A 13,986-nucleotide genomic window follows, 5' to 3' on the forward strand; every position below is an offset into this window, starting at 1 on the left:
GCAATGACATATCTTATTTGAGGGTTAAAACCTTCCATTATGTTGTTTTCTATTTCTTTTGCTTATATTTGGTTTAACACTGGCTATAGAATTCGCTCTCTATATATTAATTTAATATTAAGTTAATATATATATAGATGCCTACTACAGAGCAGTGGTTTCAAAATTATTTCCATCAGTAAAACACAAAAAAATTGCCTCATATATATATGTATATATACATATATATAGTTCCCTATTTTATATTGCATACATATATCACTATTCTAATACATGATATGCATTTTTAAACATACATTAAAAAATAAGAAGATGATAATTAGTGTGATAAATATTAATAGAAGTTCAGATACAAAATTCTTCCTGTGTTCAGTGGATTGTCCTGTGGTTCATATCATATTGTCCATGTTGGTGACCACTGCTATAGAGGACACTGGAAAAGTCAATCAAAACGTCATTGTTATTTGCTCTGTCTATATGTAGAATAAAAAGTTAAGAAATTCATCAACAATTAATGGAGGAGAAAGAAATTCACACTGTTGGAGTTTTGATCGTGTCCTTGATATTCTGATGTGACCCATTACTCCCATTCTCTACCAACCTTTCATCCTTATATCCCATGCCTGCCACAGAGTGAGTGTCCTATAAACGTGTGTTGTTTGTTGAATGACCTTCATTTCTTATCCTTTCTGACTCAACACAAATGTAAATGAGAAACTCAACACAAATTCCTCCTTTGTCTTATAAATTAGGGAATTTTTTTTAAAGATTTTATTTACTTATTTGACAGAGATCACAAGTAGGCAGAGAGGCAAGCTGAGAGAGAGGAGGAAGCAGGCTCCCTGCTGAGCAGAGAGCCCGATGTGGGGCTCGATCCCAGGACCCTGGGATCATGACCCGAGCTGAAGGCAGAGGCTTTAACCCACTGAGCCACCCAGGCGCCCCATAAATTAGGGAATTTTGATAGCTTTTCCTTGGAATGTTACCTTTTTAAAAATTTAACTTAAGTTTTTTTCAGTGATCCATAATTCATTGTACATGGAATGTTACTTTTAACTTATTTATCTAATTGTTTCAACATTTATGAAGTGCCTACTACTTATAGTACATCAGTTGGAGGATTACAAAGATGAAAACACTCTAATTAGGGTAAATGGGTGAATGGTGAATGAGATACCAGTTTCTAGTTAAGGAATAAGTAAGCTGGGGAGGGGTGGATAAAAGGTATAGTATAAAGAATATAGTCAGTGGTACTGTAATAGTGTTGCATAGTGACAGATGGTAGCTACACTTCTGGTGAGCAAAATATCATGCACAAACTTGTTGAATCACTGTGTTGTACACCTGAAAATAATGTAACATTGTGTGTCAGCTATACTCCAATGTCCAAAAAAAAGGTGGGGGGGACAATCTAATCATTGCCTTTTAGAAAATCAGTCCTTGAACAGGAAAGAGACATTGCAAGATTAACTGTTGTAGAAGGTAGGGGGTGATCATTTTCACAGAAGGAGCTAGTTTCAGCAACAGAATCAGCAGAAACATTGTGTATGATTGTGAAGTTTGATGACTCTTTGTATACTGCTCTATCTTACATGATGTCTTTTCATGTTCATGGTATCCCTCCTTTCTCCTAAACATAAATAAATCAACAAATAAATTAGTATCATCCCTATTTTGCATATAAGGAATCTCTAATCCTCAATAAATATGTTAACTGAACAAAATTCATGAATATAGGAATTGAAAACAGATGTGGTACTACATTTAAAATTTACTCTCATTATGCCAATTTATCTTCATTTCTAGAAACATCTAGGCTTAAAATAATAGCAGGGTTTTTTTTTTTTTCTAAAAAATTAAATCAGTTTGCTGGCCATTAGAAAACAAGTTCCTTCTTCTCCATCCCAATTTTCCATCACTCCTGAGATCTTGCTATGTGTGTTGCATAATGAAGCCACTGCACTTTGGTTCTGGGGTTATCGTGTTTCTTTTTTTTTTTTTTTTTTTTTTTTAAGATTTAGCTGTTTATTTGAGAGAGGGGAAAGGCAGAAGGAGAGTGGCTTAAGCAAACTCCATGCTGAACATAGAGCCCGACGTGGGGCTTGATCTCACAAGCTCATGACGGAGATGACAACCTGAACTGAAACCAAGAGTCAGGCACTAAACTGACTGTGCCCAGGCTCCCCACTTTGTTTCTGTTCTTATTTGAAGTTTTTTTTTTCTTTTTCATTTAAAATATAGAATTAATTTCATTCTAACTAAAGTTCATGATCATTGCTAAAAAAGTGAAAAATAAGAAGATGTTTATTATCCAGAGATAACTATTATTGTTCCCTATTTATTTGTGGTTACTGTTTTTAAAATAAAATTTTTTATATCCTTGAATTGCAGTGTACTGCAGAGATTTTAGCCTTTGGCTTATGCATATTCATTTTCATATCATTGATGTTAGCACATTAGATTTGTCAACTTTTTTATTTGTATTTATTTTTAAATTTTTTTTAATTTTATTAGGTTTTTAAAATTGTATTTCCATTGTAGTTAACATACAATGCTATATTAGTTTTAGAGGTACAATACAGTGATTCAACAATTCTATCCATTGCTTAGTGCTCCTTTTTAACTCATCTCATCTAGTGATCAACAACTTTGTCTCCTTAGAAGTTAACGTTGGAGTTCGTGATTTTTTTTTTTTTTTAGTGTTTCTAGAGTTCTCCCATTTCCTTGTACTGTGTCTCAGGTAATATTTATGTCCACCTCCTAGTTTGTGCCACCGTGTTGGTATTCCTGAATAAATACGGAAAGGTCAGCATCTCACCATCTGTACACCACCCATTCCTCTTTATTATCATTCTCCTGCTGCCACACCTCCCACCTTTGTCCCATCACATACCTGTTTGCTTGCACTCAATTTGATTCCCACAACACTGACCCTGCTCTTCTTGCAGGTTTTTTGGCACCTCTTTCTTCAGCTAGTTTGCCCTCCTTTGTCTCTGCATCGTGCTCAAATTCAGTGCTCCCTCTTCTGTTGGAGAAAATGCGTCCTCTCATCTCTAACCTCTCTCCTTGGCCTCAGTCCTTCATCCTATTGCAAACATATGGCCAGGCTGCACACATGCCCCGCTCTGTGTAGTGCGCCCACAGAAACTCTGCATTCAGATGCACATAATTTTTTTTTTTTCTGAAATCAGGCCAGTTGTTCAGTGTTCACCATTATAGGCAGATACTTGATGCAAAAGAAAAAAGACAATAAAAAACAATGACAAGAGCAACTAGCCAATCAGTGTAATGTCCCTTCTCTCTGTGTACAATCAGCTCCAGCTGTAGGCCCTTTATCTTGAGAGTTCATAGGATAATGCACACACATAATTAACCCAAATAAACCCACTTTCGTGAAAAACATTTTGAAGACTTCAGCACAAAAGAGCACTTTTTGGTCCAGATCCTGTACTATTCTGAATTTTTAAAAAGACCACACAGAAGCCTCATCAACAGTACCCTAATTAAACTCATCAGTTCACAGATGTTTACAGGAAAATGCTCAGCAAAAATTTTTACCAAGCATTCCTGTTTCCTGAGAAGAGAGATGTATGATGACAATAGTAATACTAATAAAAGCTAAAATGTTAGCTTTTATTACTATTATTATTATAAGAATTTTAATATTCCTGCCACTTTACATAGACTAATACATTTACATCAATAACACTTTGAGGAAGCAATTATCATCATACCTATTTTACAGATGTCAAAACTGAGGCTAAAAAGATTAAGTAAGTTGGTCCAAAGTTACACAGCTAGAAAGAGCTAGGACCAGGACTCAGATCCTGGTCTGCGCGACTCAGAAGCATGCGCTCTTAATCACTGTTGCCAATATCATGCCACCTGTTCTATAACTAAAATCTGTGTTAGTGTTCCAACACTTTGTAGTCACCAAATAAAAACCAACTGAAGTACTACTATTATAAACCACCATTATCCCCACTTCTCACCTCTACCCTTTGCTCAACTTCTTTCCGGTCTGAGGAGTTCTCAGGTGGTACTTAAGAATCTGTATGTAAAGTCCTTCTCAGTATGTTTCAGTTTCAGTGCTTGAAACTTGAAGTGTATCTTACTAGACTATGAGATTCAAGGGAGCTGGAGATCTTCTCTGTCTATCTGAAAAAAGAATATAGATGAGTGTTTACAAGCCTGGTATCTGGATCCAAACTGCTTGCTTTTAATCGGCTTCTACCACTATTAGATCAATGACTTTGAACAGGTTTCTTAACCTCTTGGAGACATGCTCTTCTAATCTGTAAAATGAAAGTAACTGTAATAGTTACCACACAAGTTGTTGTGAGGTTCAATTGTGTTTATGTATGTAAATGAGTTAGAATAGTTCCCAGAGTGTAATATAGGCTCTGTAAGTTTTAGCTATGATTATGATTTTCATCCTATTTATTACATATCTCTAATATGTAAAACCATGACTGACACATGGTAGCAATGCATTGACCAATGGATGAATAAGTGCTAGATGCTGGAAATACAAAAGGATATAAGAGAATGTCACTTGTTCAGAAGAGAACTATAGGAACCAGTGGAAAAGTTGATATCTTAATGGAGAGTTCATGGTCAGCATTCATATATATACATACCCCTCCAGTTCCAGGGTCCCTAACTTCAGCTATACCATCAAGGATTAATTGGCACATAGAATTTATAGAACATAGGCAAAGGTGGGGGGGAGCAATGTTGCAAGGTCTTCTATGACTAACGTGCTAATTAAATAGTACAAAGAATATGTACAGAATCCAATCTAGTGCTCTCTGGCATGTTTACTTTAATTATGCATCATTTCAGCAGAAATTAACTAAAGAATAACTCCATTAAAATAATAGTAGCCAAATAAGAATAATGTAGGTATTTAAAACACATCATAAATGTTTTAAAACCATCTAAGAGAAGTGCTGGAGAAATTCCACTATAATGTCACTGCTATGAAGTAAAATTGCACTTTCATCAGGCTCTTCTGTCCAGTAAAAAGGAGGGGTTGCTATTGAAGTGGATGGGAGTAGAGTACCGTTGAACTTGTTCACCTGCCAAGCCCCGTTTACTAATATTAGCCTTAGAAAATTGACTTGTTAAATAACATTTTGCTGGGATATTTGTTTATTTATTTATTTTGGTGGGGCTGTGGAGGAGAAAGAAAGCATGCAGTAGTGAGAGGGAGGCTCTTAAACAGGTTCCACGGCCAGCATGGAGCCCAACATGGGCTCAGTCATGACCCTGAGGTCATGACCTAAGCCAAAACGAAGAGTCAAGGGTTAACCAATTGAGCCACCCAGCCCCCCACATGGGAACAATTTTTAAAGTGGAAAAAAAAAAAATTTGTGTAACTGTAGGAAAATTGGGGCTCTCGTATAGTGGTGGTATAAGAGTAAACTCGTGCCTCTTTCCACAGGACACTTTAAGAATAGGTATCAGAAGGCTTGTAATGTTCATATAGTTAGGTACAACAATTCCACTTCTATGATTTATCCCAAATAAACATCAAAGTTGTGTGCAAATGTAGAAAAAAAATGTTTACTGCAACATTATTCATAGTAGAAAAAAATGAGAAGCAAACTAAACATGCTTTAGTTACAGATTGGTTAAAGCATTAGTTTACAACCATGCAACACAGTGCTCTCTAGGAAACAAAGTCACGTTGTTGCCATATGCTATGATATGGACCAATAGTCACTCTAGATTTAAAAAGCAGTTTTCAAAACAATATGTATAATATGGTCACTGATATTTTAAAAATATATCCCAAATAGAGAGACTGGTTAGTTTTTCTTCTTCTTCTTCTTCTCCTTTTTTTTTTTTTTATAGTTCCATAAGTATGTATTACCTTTGTAATTGGAAAAACCATAGCATAGGAAAAGAGACATTTGACCCCTCCTTTCTTTTATCCACAAATAGTATCCTGATTTGCATTATGATACATTGCTTTCTCATAGAAAAAAACAGAAGCAGCTTTGTTTTTTTGTTTTGTTTTGTTTCTTGGGTTGTTTTTGTTGTTTTTCTTAATTTATAAAAAATTATATAATATATATTTATTATATTATATGAAATATTATAATATAATAATATATTATATTATTATATAATATATATTTATATATTATATAAAAATTTATATAATATATATATTTTATATATATATATATATATATATATATAGCATCAACAATGGTACCTTATCTGCTTTGGCTAATGCCATAAATCCATCTTTCTGTCCGAGTATGATATAGATCCTGGATTGTAATCATTGCTATTTAATGTTTAAATAATCCTGTATATGCTTTTGCCTGTTTCTTTTCACCTGCCTAGATTTGACTCTAATATTGAGTATTATTTTCCTTTTAGGTAAACAACTACAGTTTAGAAGAAGTGACGCATGAAGAGGCAGTAGCCATACTGAAGAACACATCCGATGTTGTTTATCTAAAAGTCGGCAAACCCACCACCATTTACATGACTGATCCTTATGGGCCACCTGATATTACTCACTGTAAGTGCTACACTCAGAGTCCCTGTTCCAGGGGTACAGAATTGGAATTCTGCAAAACTTGGCAAAGTACTCTGCATCTTTGCTCTTGTTTAGCTTGTGGAAATAGTTGCAAGGAACGCTGTACTTCACTCCCTGATTGCCTTACAAGCCTTAACTAGTGTTTTGTTGGTGGGACACCTTGATGGGTTAGAAAGTCCACCATTTAAGAAAGGCTTAATGAGGTATGTTGTGGACAGTGTCATTACAGTAACATAAAAGCAACACCTTTTTAAAGTCTACTTCTCAAGGCCCTAAAGTATGATAGCTCTCATGCCATAGTATCCCCCTTTCCTAGTTCAAACCTACATAGTAGCCAATGAAGAAAGAGAAAGACTAACAAAAAGACCAGAGACAGCTCTGTGCTCCCTCCTGGGGGAGAGGATCTTGCACTTGGACGGAAACATCATGATCCTCAATCACCATCGCCATAGCTCTTCCCTTTACCTGAATATTATATTGGCAAGAAAGCCGCGGGGTGGGGGTGGGAGGCTCTCAAACACTATGGCAGTAGAAATGAGTTGTAGGTGGGGGTTTCTAGGACAAAAACTAACTCTGAGATGCTGCTTTGTTGAGTCCTGCAAAATCCACTCCTACAGAAGCCCCATATTTCCTTCTCAGTAGGTCAGCAAAAACTTGATCTAAGGTTCTGTCTTTGAGGACTAGATTCAGAAGCAATTTTTTTTTCTACCTGAGATTAAGGGATAGTTAACATCACTAAGCTTGCTCATTCCGAAATTTTGAGAAACCAATTATGAGATTGGGATCTCGCAATAGCTAAAGAACCTGCCACTAATTAGTACTATGGTCTTAAGCAAGTCATTTAACCTCTCTCAGACTTAGCTGTTTCTGTTGAGGGAAATTTAAAGGTTGAATAATTTTGTTACCTGCTCATTACGTTAGCTATTGCTTTTCTTAATGATGATTTAGAAATGACTTGCCCCCAAAATATGTCTTTTTCTCAAGCATGCAGGAAGCTGAGATCAGCCTCACCTTAGGGTATGAAAGAATTTTAACTATTTTATTCTCTTCATATCAACTAAAAGAACACAATTGCCTTGTGTAAATATTGGTAGGCTAAAATCCAAACTGCTGAAATGTAATTTGTACAGAGATAAGGTGACTATCTTTTTTTTCTTTTGTCTGCAGTATGAATGGTAACAGTAAAAATGCAATAGAATAAAGGTAATAAATGGAAATGTTGGGAAATAATTAAAAAAAAGGTTTTTCAAACTGAATGAATTAGAAAAATCAGCCTTGAGACTCTGAGCTACTCCCTGAATGGTGTAAAGAGATAAAAACAAGAAAACAAAGCTTGCTATTCAATTTAAAATATATATATTGAGTAACCTCAATATGTATAAGACACCTTATAAGGTAATAGGTGGGATAGAAAGGAAATGCAATCATGGCCTTTACTGGAAGAAAGGCTAATTCAGATACACGGATAGCAGCAATATTTGGCAACATAAGAAGGATACCATGGGAGATAAAAACGTACATGCTTTTGGATATTCAAAGGAAAGGGATACTACCTGTCTTCGGATGATCATAAAACTCTTTATGGAAGGGGTGGTGTTTGAATTGTATCTTAAAGAATTGATGAAATTTCAATATCAGAGATGTGTTAAGAGACAGAAATTGTAGGCAACTGATGAGAGCACAAACATTGGGAAGAGCTGTCTTAGAGGACTCTAGAATAGAGGGTATTAAAATGGATCAATCTTGTAAGAATGACAAAAGGAAAGGTTTATATTCAGTACAGTAGCAGCAATGGAGAACACTTAAGCAGGAGAACAGCACTCTCAGAATTGGATTTCTCAGTGTATGAAATGGATTTCTAGAGAGGGGTGGAGCAGGCAGGAGGGGCTTTCATACATACATTCGAAAGGATGATGAATTACTGTAGAGAACTAAGAAAGGCCAGTGTCCTGGGCCTTTCGGGGGTGGTAGTACAGCATATTTTGGGATTCAAGTCTTACACAAGAACTTGCTCCAGGAGCCTTCTAGATTTGATGATTGAATATTAATTATGTGAAAAGAATGGGAGCTCTGCAATTAGAAAGCTAGCATTTTTATTTCAATAGAAAATTAATCATCCTTTTGAAAATGCATGTTCTGGCTCTCTCCTCCAATTCTTCTCTTCACCTAATTATACAAAATGGGTTTATAGATATAAATGTTATTACATCTTTCCAATCCTAAAGGTCAAGCACCATGTGCTTGTACATACTAAATGCAAACAAACAGTAACTCCACCCTCTTAGGAGACAAGAAAATCCTCAGCATGTAGCAAAGTCTTCCTATTTTTAACAGAACTGTAGCATGACACATTGAATCACCCACCTAACAGGTTTCTTCTTTCTCTTTTTCACCCCTTAGCTTATTCTCCACCGATGGAAAACCATCTACTCTCTGGCAACAATGGAACTTTAGAATATAAAACTTCCCTGCCGCCCATCTCTCCAGGAAGGTACTCACCGATTCCAAAGCACATGCTTGTTGAAGACGATTATACCAGGTCAGATATGCTTATTGGTTAATTGGACTTGTGATCACTACGGGAAGAAATGGCCTTTGCCTAACATGTCAGCCATTGCTTTGGGGGCTAACTCAAGTTTCTGAGCACCACTGAAACTTATTATTATCTTGTCTCCTGTGGAAAAATGCGAATTCTTGTAAATATGTATCATTAGGAATCAAAATCACTAATCTTTGTAAGAAGTGGTACTATACATGTACTCCACACTTTGCAGTTTATTAAGACTTTCACACGTGATGCCGTTAGAGCTCAACGGCCATTTTGTCAGATAGCTGACTTGAGAGGAGGTGGTACTGAGGTTCAAGTAAGGAAGTAACATACCAGTACCACATTTCTGTTTACTGGGGAGTCAGGACTGAAACCTTTGCCTTTTGGCTCTGAATACCATGTTTTTGTCTCCAGTGGCTACTCGCAGTTCAGTGGAGTTGGCAAGTGAGTCATCCCTTCTTTCAGCACAGTAGCTACAGGTAGAAAGAAAATGGGTGACATTAACTACAGATGGTTTGATTTTAATGCACACTGTTAATTCCAAAGGGAACAGGACATGATTTGAGGATAGAGCCCAGAACCATATTGCTAATCCCATGAAGTAAAGCCAAGTTTAGGCAGAATACTTATGAAAAAGTCATGTGTGACAGTCCACAAAACAGACCAGCTTCCTTGACTTAATTGTCACCATTAAGAATTCAGTAAATGTTGGATAATGAATAAATCCACAAATGAATATAGGAATAAATAAGAATAAATGTACTTTTTCTTTTTTATCTTTCAATGTTTTTGTTCCAAGGTAATGTATGCTCTTTGCATTTGGTGAAGTAATGAGATAATGTTCAAGAAACAAAACCCTCTCCCCAGATCCTGCCAGGGCAACCATCTTGATGTTCCCAGTGTAACATCCTGGCGTGAACCTTTCATACCTTCTGTGTGTTCATACAAACCCAAACAAACTCACAATCAGTTATAGATGGGGCTTGATACTGTTTTTACAAAGTAAGTTTATATTTTAGAAATTGTTCTGCAACTTGCTTTTCTCAGTGAACAATACTTTTACCTGAAATGAGATTACATATAAATACATACACACTTTTTCTGAAAGTGTTTGTGTGTAGAAATGATAGAGATGAACCCTTTTGGTTTAATATCCTGCCTGTCTAATGAAGCCATTTGTCAGCCTTTAAAAAAATAGAGGAGGCTTCCTGCCGCTTAACTTCCCTCACCGGTACCCAGGCCTGCTTTGGTCTTTTCATTCCTTTGCTATTTCTTTTTAAATGATTAAGCATTTTCCATTTATTTTGCAATTTCAGGTTTGCTGAAGTAGCTTGTTACATCTTTAGCCAAGGAATGGAATGTTTAGATGCTGCAAATGTGCATCTGGGGTATAAATCAAATATAAACTTCTTCCTATGCTGAAACATCTAATCTCTATGCTCTTAATTAAAATGAGGGCTGCAGCAAAGATAATCCTCATGGCTCTCTAAAGAATTGTATAAATATAGGCACCTTTATTCACCAGAGCAATGATCTATTTGCTTTCATTCTATCAGTAATATTTGATATGATTTTAATTTGAAAATGTCATTTTATCTTACTAGATCCCATATGGAATTAAAATTGATTAAATCCCCTTCATAATCCAGGCCCTTTGCTAGCTGTTTTCCATACACTATTCATTTAACTCTCCCCAAACACAGATAGAATGGCTGCCATCCCTATTTTATAGGTGGAGAAGTTGAAGTTCAAAGATGTTAAATAAGTTGCTTATAGTCACGCAGCTTTTAGGCAGAAAAACTGTGTGTGCCCTGCCAGTTACAAAATCCTGGCTAAGAGGAAACATTGTAATTTTCTTCTTATTTTTAAAATGAAAACCAAGTCCTATAAAACTGTTCATCAGAGAAATATGTAGCTCTAAAGGGACCCAAGCGTTTCAGTAAAGATCTAAAGGCATTTAGATGAGAGTTGAGACCTATTTCTACCATTGGTTAACTATATGACCGCCAGAAAATTGTTCAACCACCACAAACCTGATTCTTCATCTATACAATGGAAATAGTAATCACATTTTTAACAGGTTGTTGTAATGATAGAATGACATAACACGTGCAAAGAACTTAAAACAGAAGCCTGGCACATCATGAATTTTAGATGAGTGTTACCTATTTACAGTAACTATATTTTTTATAATTCTTACTCTAACTAAGATGTCACATGAATTGTTTTTTAACAGTGTCCTAGGAATAGAGTCTGCCTGTTCCTATAGAGTTATGCCTTGGCATTATAGTTCTTGTCCCCCCTCCTCTCTTGTTCCTTGGCAGGGCAGTTTCACTAAAAGCTTCATATAGAATCTCCTGAATAGCTAGTGCCTGGCAAACTCATGAAATAAATTATATCACTTTAAGTGCGCGCACACGCGCACACACACACACATCTCCCACTCACACCTTTGCTATGTATGTCCTCCCACAGGGCTCGGTGCTGTAGGCCCCTGCCATGGATCTCAGAGGTATTTGCTCAAAGGAAAATTCATTGCCTTGTTCATCAATATTTATTGGCTATTTCCTACTAGATAGCAGGCACTGCACCAGGAATGCAAAATTGAGTAAGAAACAACAAATCTAAGAATATCAGATTGGGACAAAAATATAGGTAAACCAGTGGATCCCTCAAAGCCTATTCCCTGATTACGCAGACTGCCTCTGTGAAGTTTTCTATAAAGCCTAACTTATTAATTTTTAAATTCTGAGATCATGTATCTTTGTATCAAAATGTCATTTTTGTGTGTGTGGCAGGAAATGGCAGATATTTACTTTACCATGTCCTTTTTTATTTTTTTTTTAACTTTACCATAACCTTACTTAGAAAGTGAAACGTGGGCAACTTTATATCAGTTCTCATCCTTTAAAAGTAAAAGGTCTGTAAAATGTCAAAGGGTGGCAACTAGTAAAAGCAACAAACAAAATTAGGTCAGTTCTAGGGAGTGCTCTGGTGCACCCCTAGAATTCCCTAGCACTATGGGAGTTTCTTAGTAAATACTGGTAAATGAACTTGAGTTTTAAATGAATGCCCAAGGAAAAGCCTGTGGGATCAAAGTTTTAAAGAGGAAATAACTCTTCAGTTGGAGTTCGAAAAACATGTGTAGGTGTCGATCAAGGTCAAGGAATCAGGGTGTTCATGGTAGAGGACAGCACATGCAGATTTGCAGAAGAATGTGACATAGAATTAAATGAAGCAACCATCACAGCTTGAAAAATAAGACTTCTAAAAGAGAGTGGTTTCTACATTTAAGTTGTCTTTATATTCCTATCTTTTCTGTCATATACAAACTACTTGTAAAATTTAAAAAAGATAGAGTAGTAAAAACAAAAAGATCACTACTGTGCACTCTTAACACAAAGTCCTTTAATATATATTATTGCCCTTGCTTATATTATTATTCTTGATTTTTATAAATAACAAGAGTGCTCAAAGCATTTAAGTAATTACCGCGCATCATACAGCAAGCAGATAGCAGAATCAGAATTCAAATTCAGGTCTGTGTTCCCATGACTTATCTTCGTATTACTCCCTGTGCCCCATTTATGCATTCAGTTCCACAGAAAAATATTGGATAAACAGGACTGGGTTTATATCAGGGATTGGTTCTAGTTCTGCTTCTACCAATGTAACACCTAGATGATCCTGAACAGGCCATTTAATCTCTGTGTCTTGATTTTTTTATCTATAAATTTGAGATAAAGGGTCTTCTAATTTCCTCATGGAATTGTGAAATTTCAGTGTGATAATATGTGTTAAAGTTGTCATTTTTAAAGAGCTAGATAAATTTATTATTATCCTAAGATGTTACAGTAGCTTATACGTGAGGCCTACTTTGAGTTTTTCTTAAACAATAAATCAAGGTAATTGATCTCTAATGATGGGACGTAAGCTAATGGCGAAACATTTCTGTGAAATAAGAACCTTTCAACAACATAAAACTCCTCAGATTGGGAACTTTTTATTCCAGATGTTCATGATCTCTTAGTCTATTGTGAGAAATATTCTCTTTTCCTAAAGCATATTCACTTTTTGTGGGGAGTAAGAAAGTAAGAAAAAGTAAGAACTTTTAAAAGGAAATTTGATTAGAAAAATGCTACACTAACTTAGCTGGAATTTTTTTGAACTCTTTCTATTTGAGGAAATGTATACCTGAGAAAACTGAAAAATGTTTTTCTGTTGATTTAGGGAAAGTACAAAAAAAGAGGCCCTGGATAAAATTTTCTTAGTAGAAAGTCTGTCGAGTACCCTATAAATCAATGCTCATTGTGATGTAGATATCTGGTCTTAGGTTGTTGGTATACTACTTTGGAAAGCTGTCACTGTGATGCTGAGATGTGTTTCTGGCTCAAAGAATTATAGGCGTTCAGAATTGGAAGGGCCAGCAATGAATCTAGAGTCTAATCTTCCTCCTTCTGATGGGTAAGGAACACAAGCCCAGAATGATATGTTGGCTATCCCTAAATCCTATAACTTTAGAATTAGATATAGAACCTATGTCTTCAAATACCAAGTCTAGTGCTTGTTCTGTTTCTCTGAGCTGGTGTTCACTTATGTTGTCACTGTTGTTGTTCTTGGATGGAGTAAGAAGGTAAGAATTATGAAACCCATGAACAAGCAGTGATCACCTGTGAACAGTACCCACTTTGTATATTACCCGCAACTATGGATTCTACCTTTACTGGGCCAAGTGGTAACCTGGTCCCCCAGAAGAGGTGCAAACCACAGACCCTTACCATCTGGCTCACTATTCTCAGGATACACAAACAAATCATCGATACTAAAATGAAACAAAAAAAACTTTGAGATGCAGTTTATAACTGATCTTTCAAGAGGT

The 13,986-nt window shown here is 35.9% G+C and overlaps 1 protein-coding gene across 12 annotated transcripts in view; it reads left to right on the forward strand.

The window, feature by feature from the left end:
• The window catches only part of DLG2 (discs large MAGUK scaffold protein 2), a 2,075,147-nt gene that overhangs the window by 1,586,775 nt on the left and 474,386 nt on the right, over positions 1-13,986 (forward strand). For all 12 annotated transcript variants that reach the window (XM_032356653.1, XM_032356654.1, XM_032356656.1 and 9 more), the window contains 2 exons: positions 6,397-6,541; positions 8,960-9,098. In XM_032356653.1, coding sequence (XP_032212544.1) covers positions 6,397-6,541; positions 8,960-9,098 — 284 coding nt within the window. The remainder of the gene's footprint in view (positions 1-6,396; positions 6,542-8,959; positions 9,099-13,986) is intronic.

This window comes from Mustela erminea, chromosome 9 (genome assembly GCF_009829155.1).
Source record: "Mustela erminea isolate mMusErm1 chromosome 9, mMusErm1.Pri, whole genome shotgun sequence".
NCBI classification, from domain to species: Eukaryota; Metazoa; Chordata; class Mammalia; order Carnivora; family Mustelidae; genus Mustela; species Mustela erminea.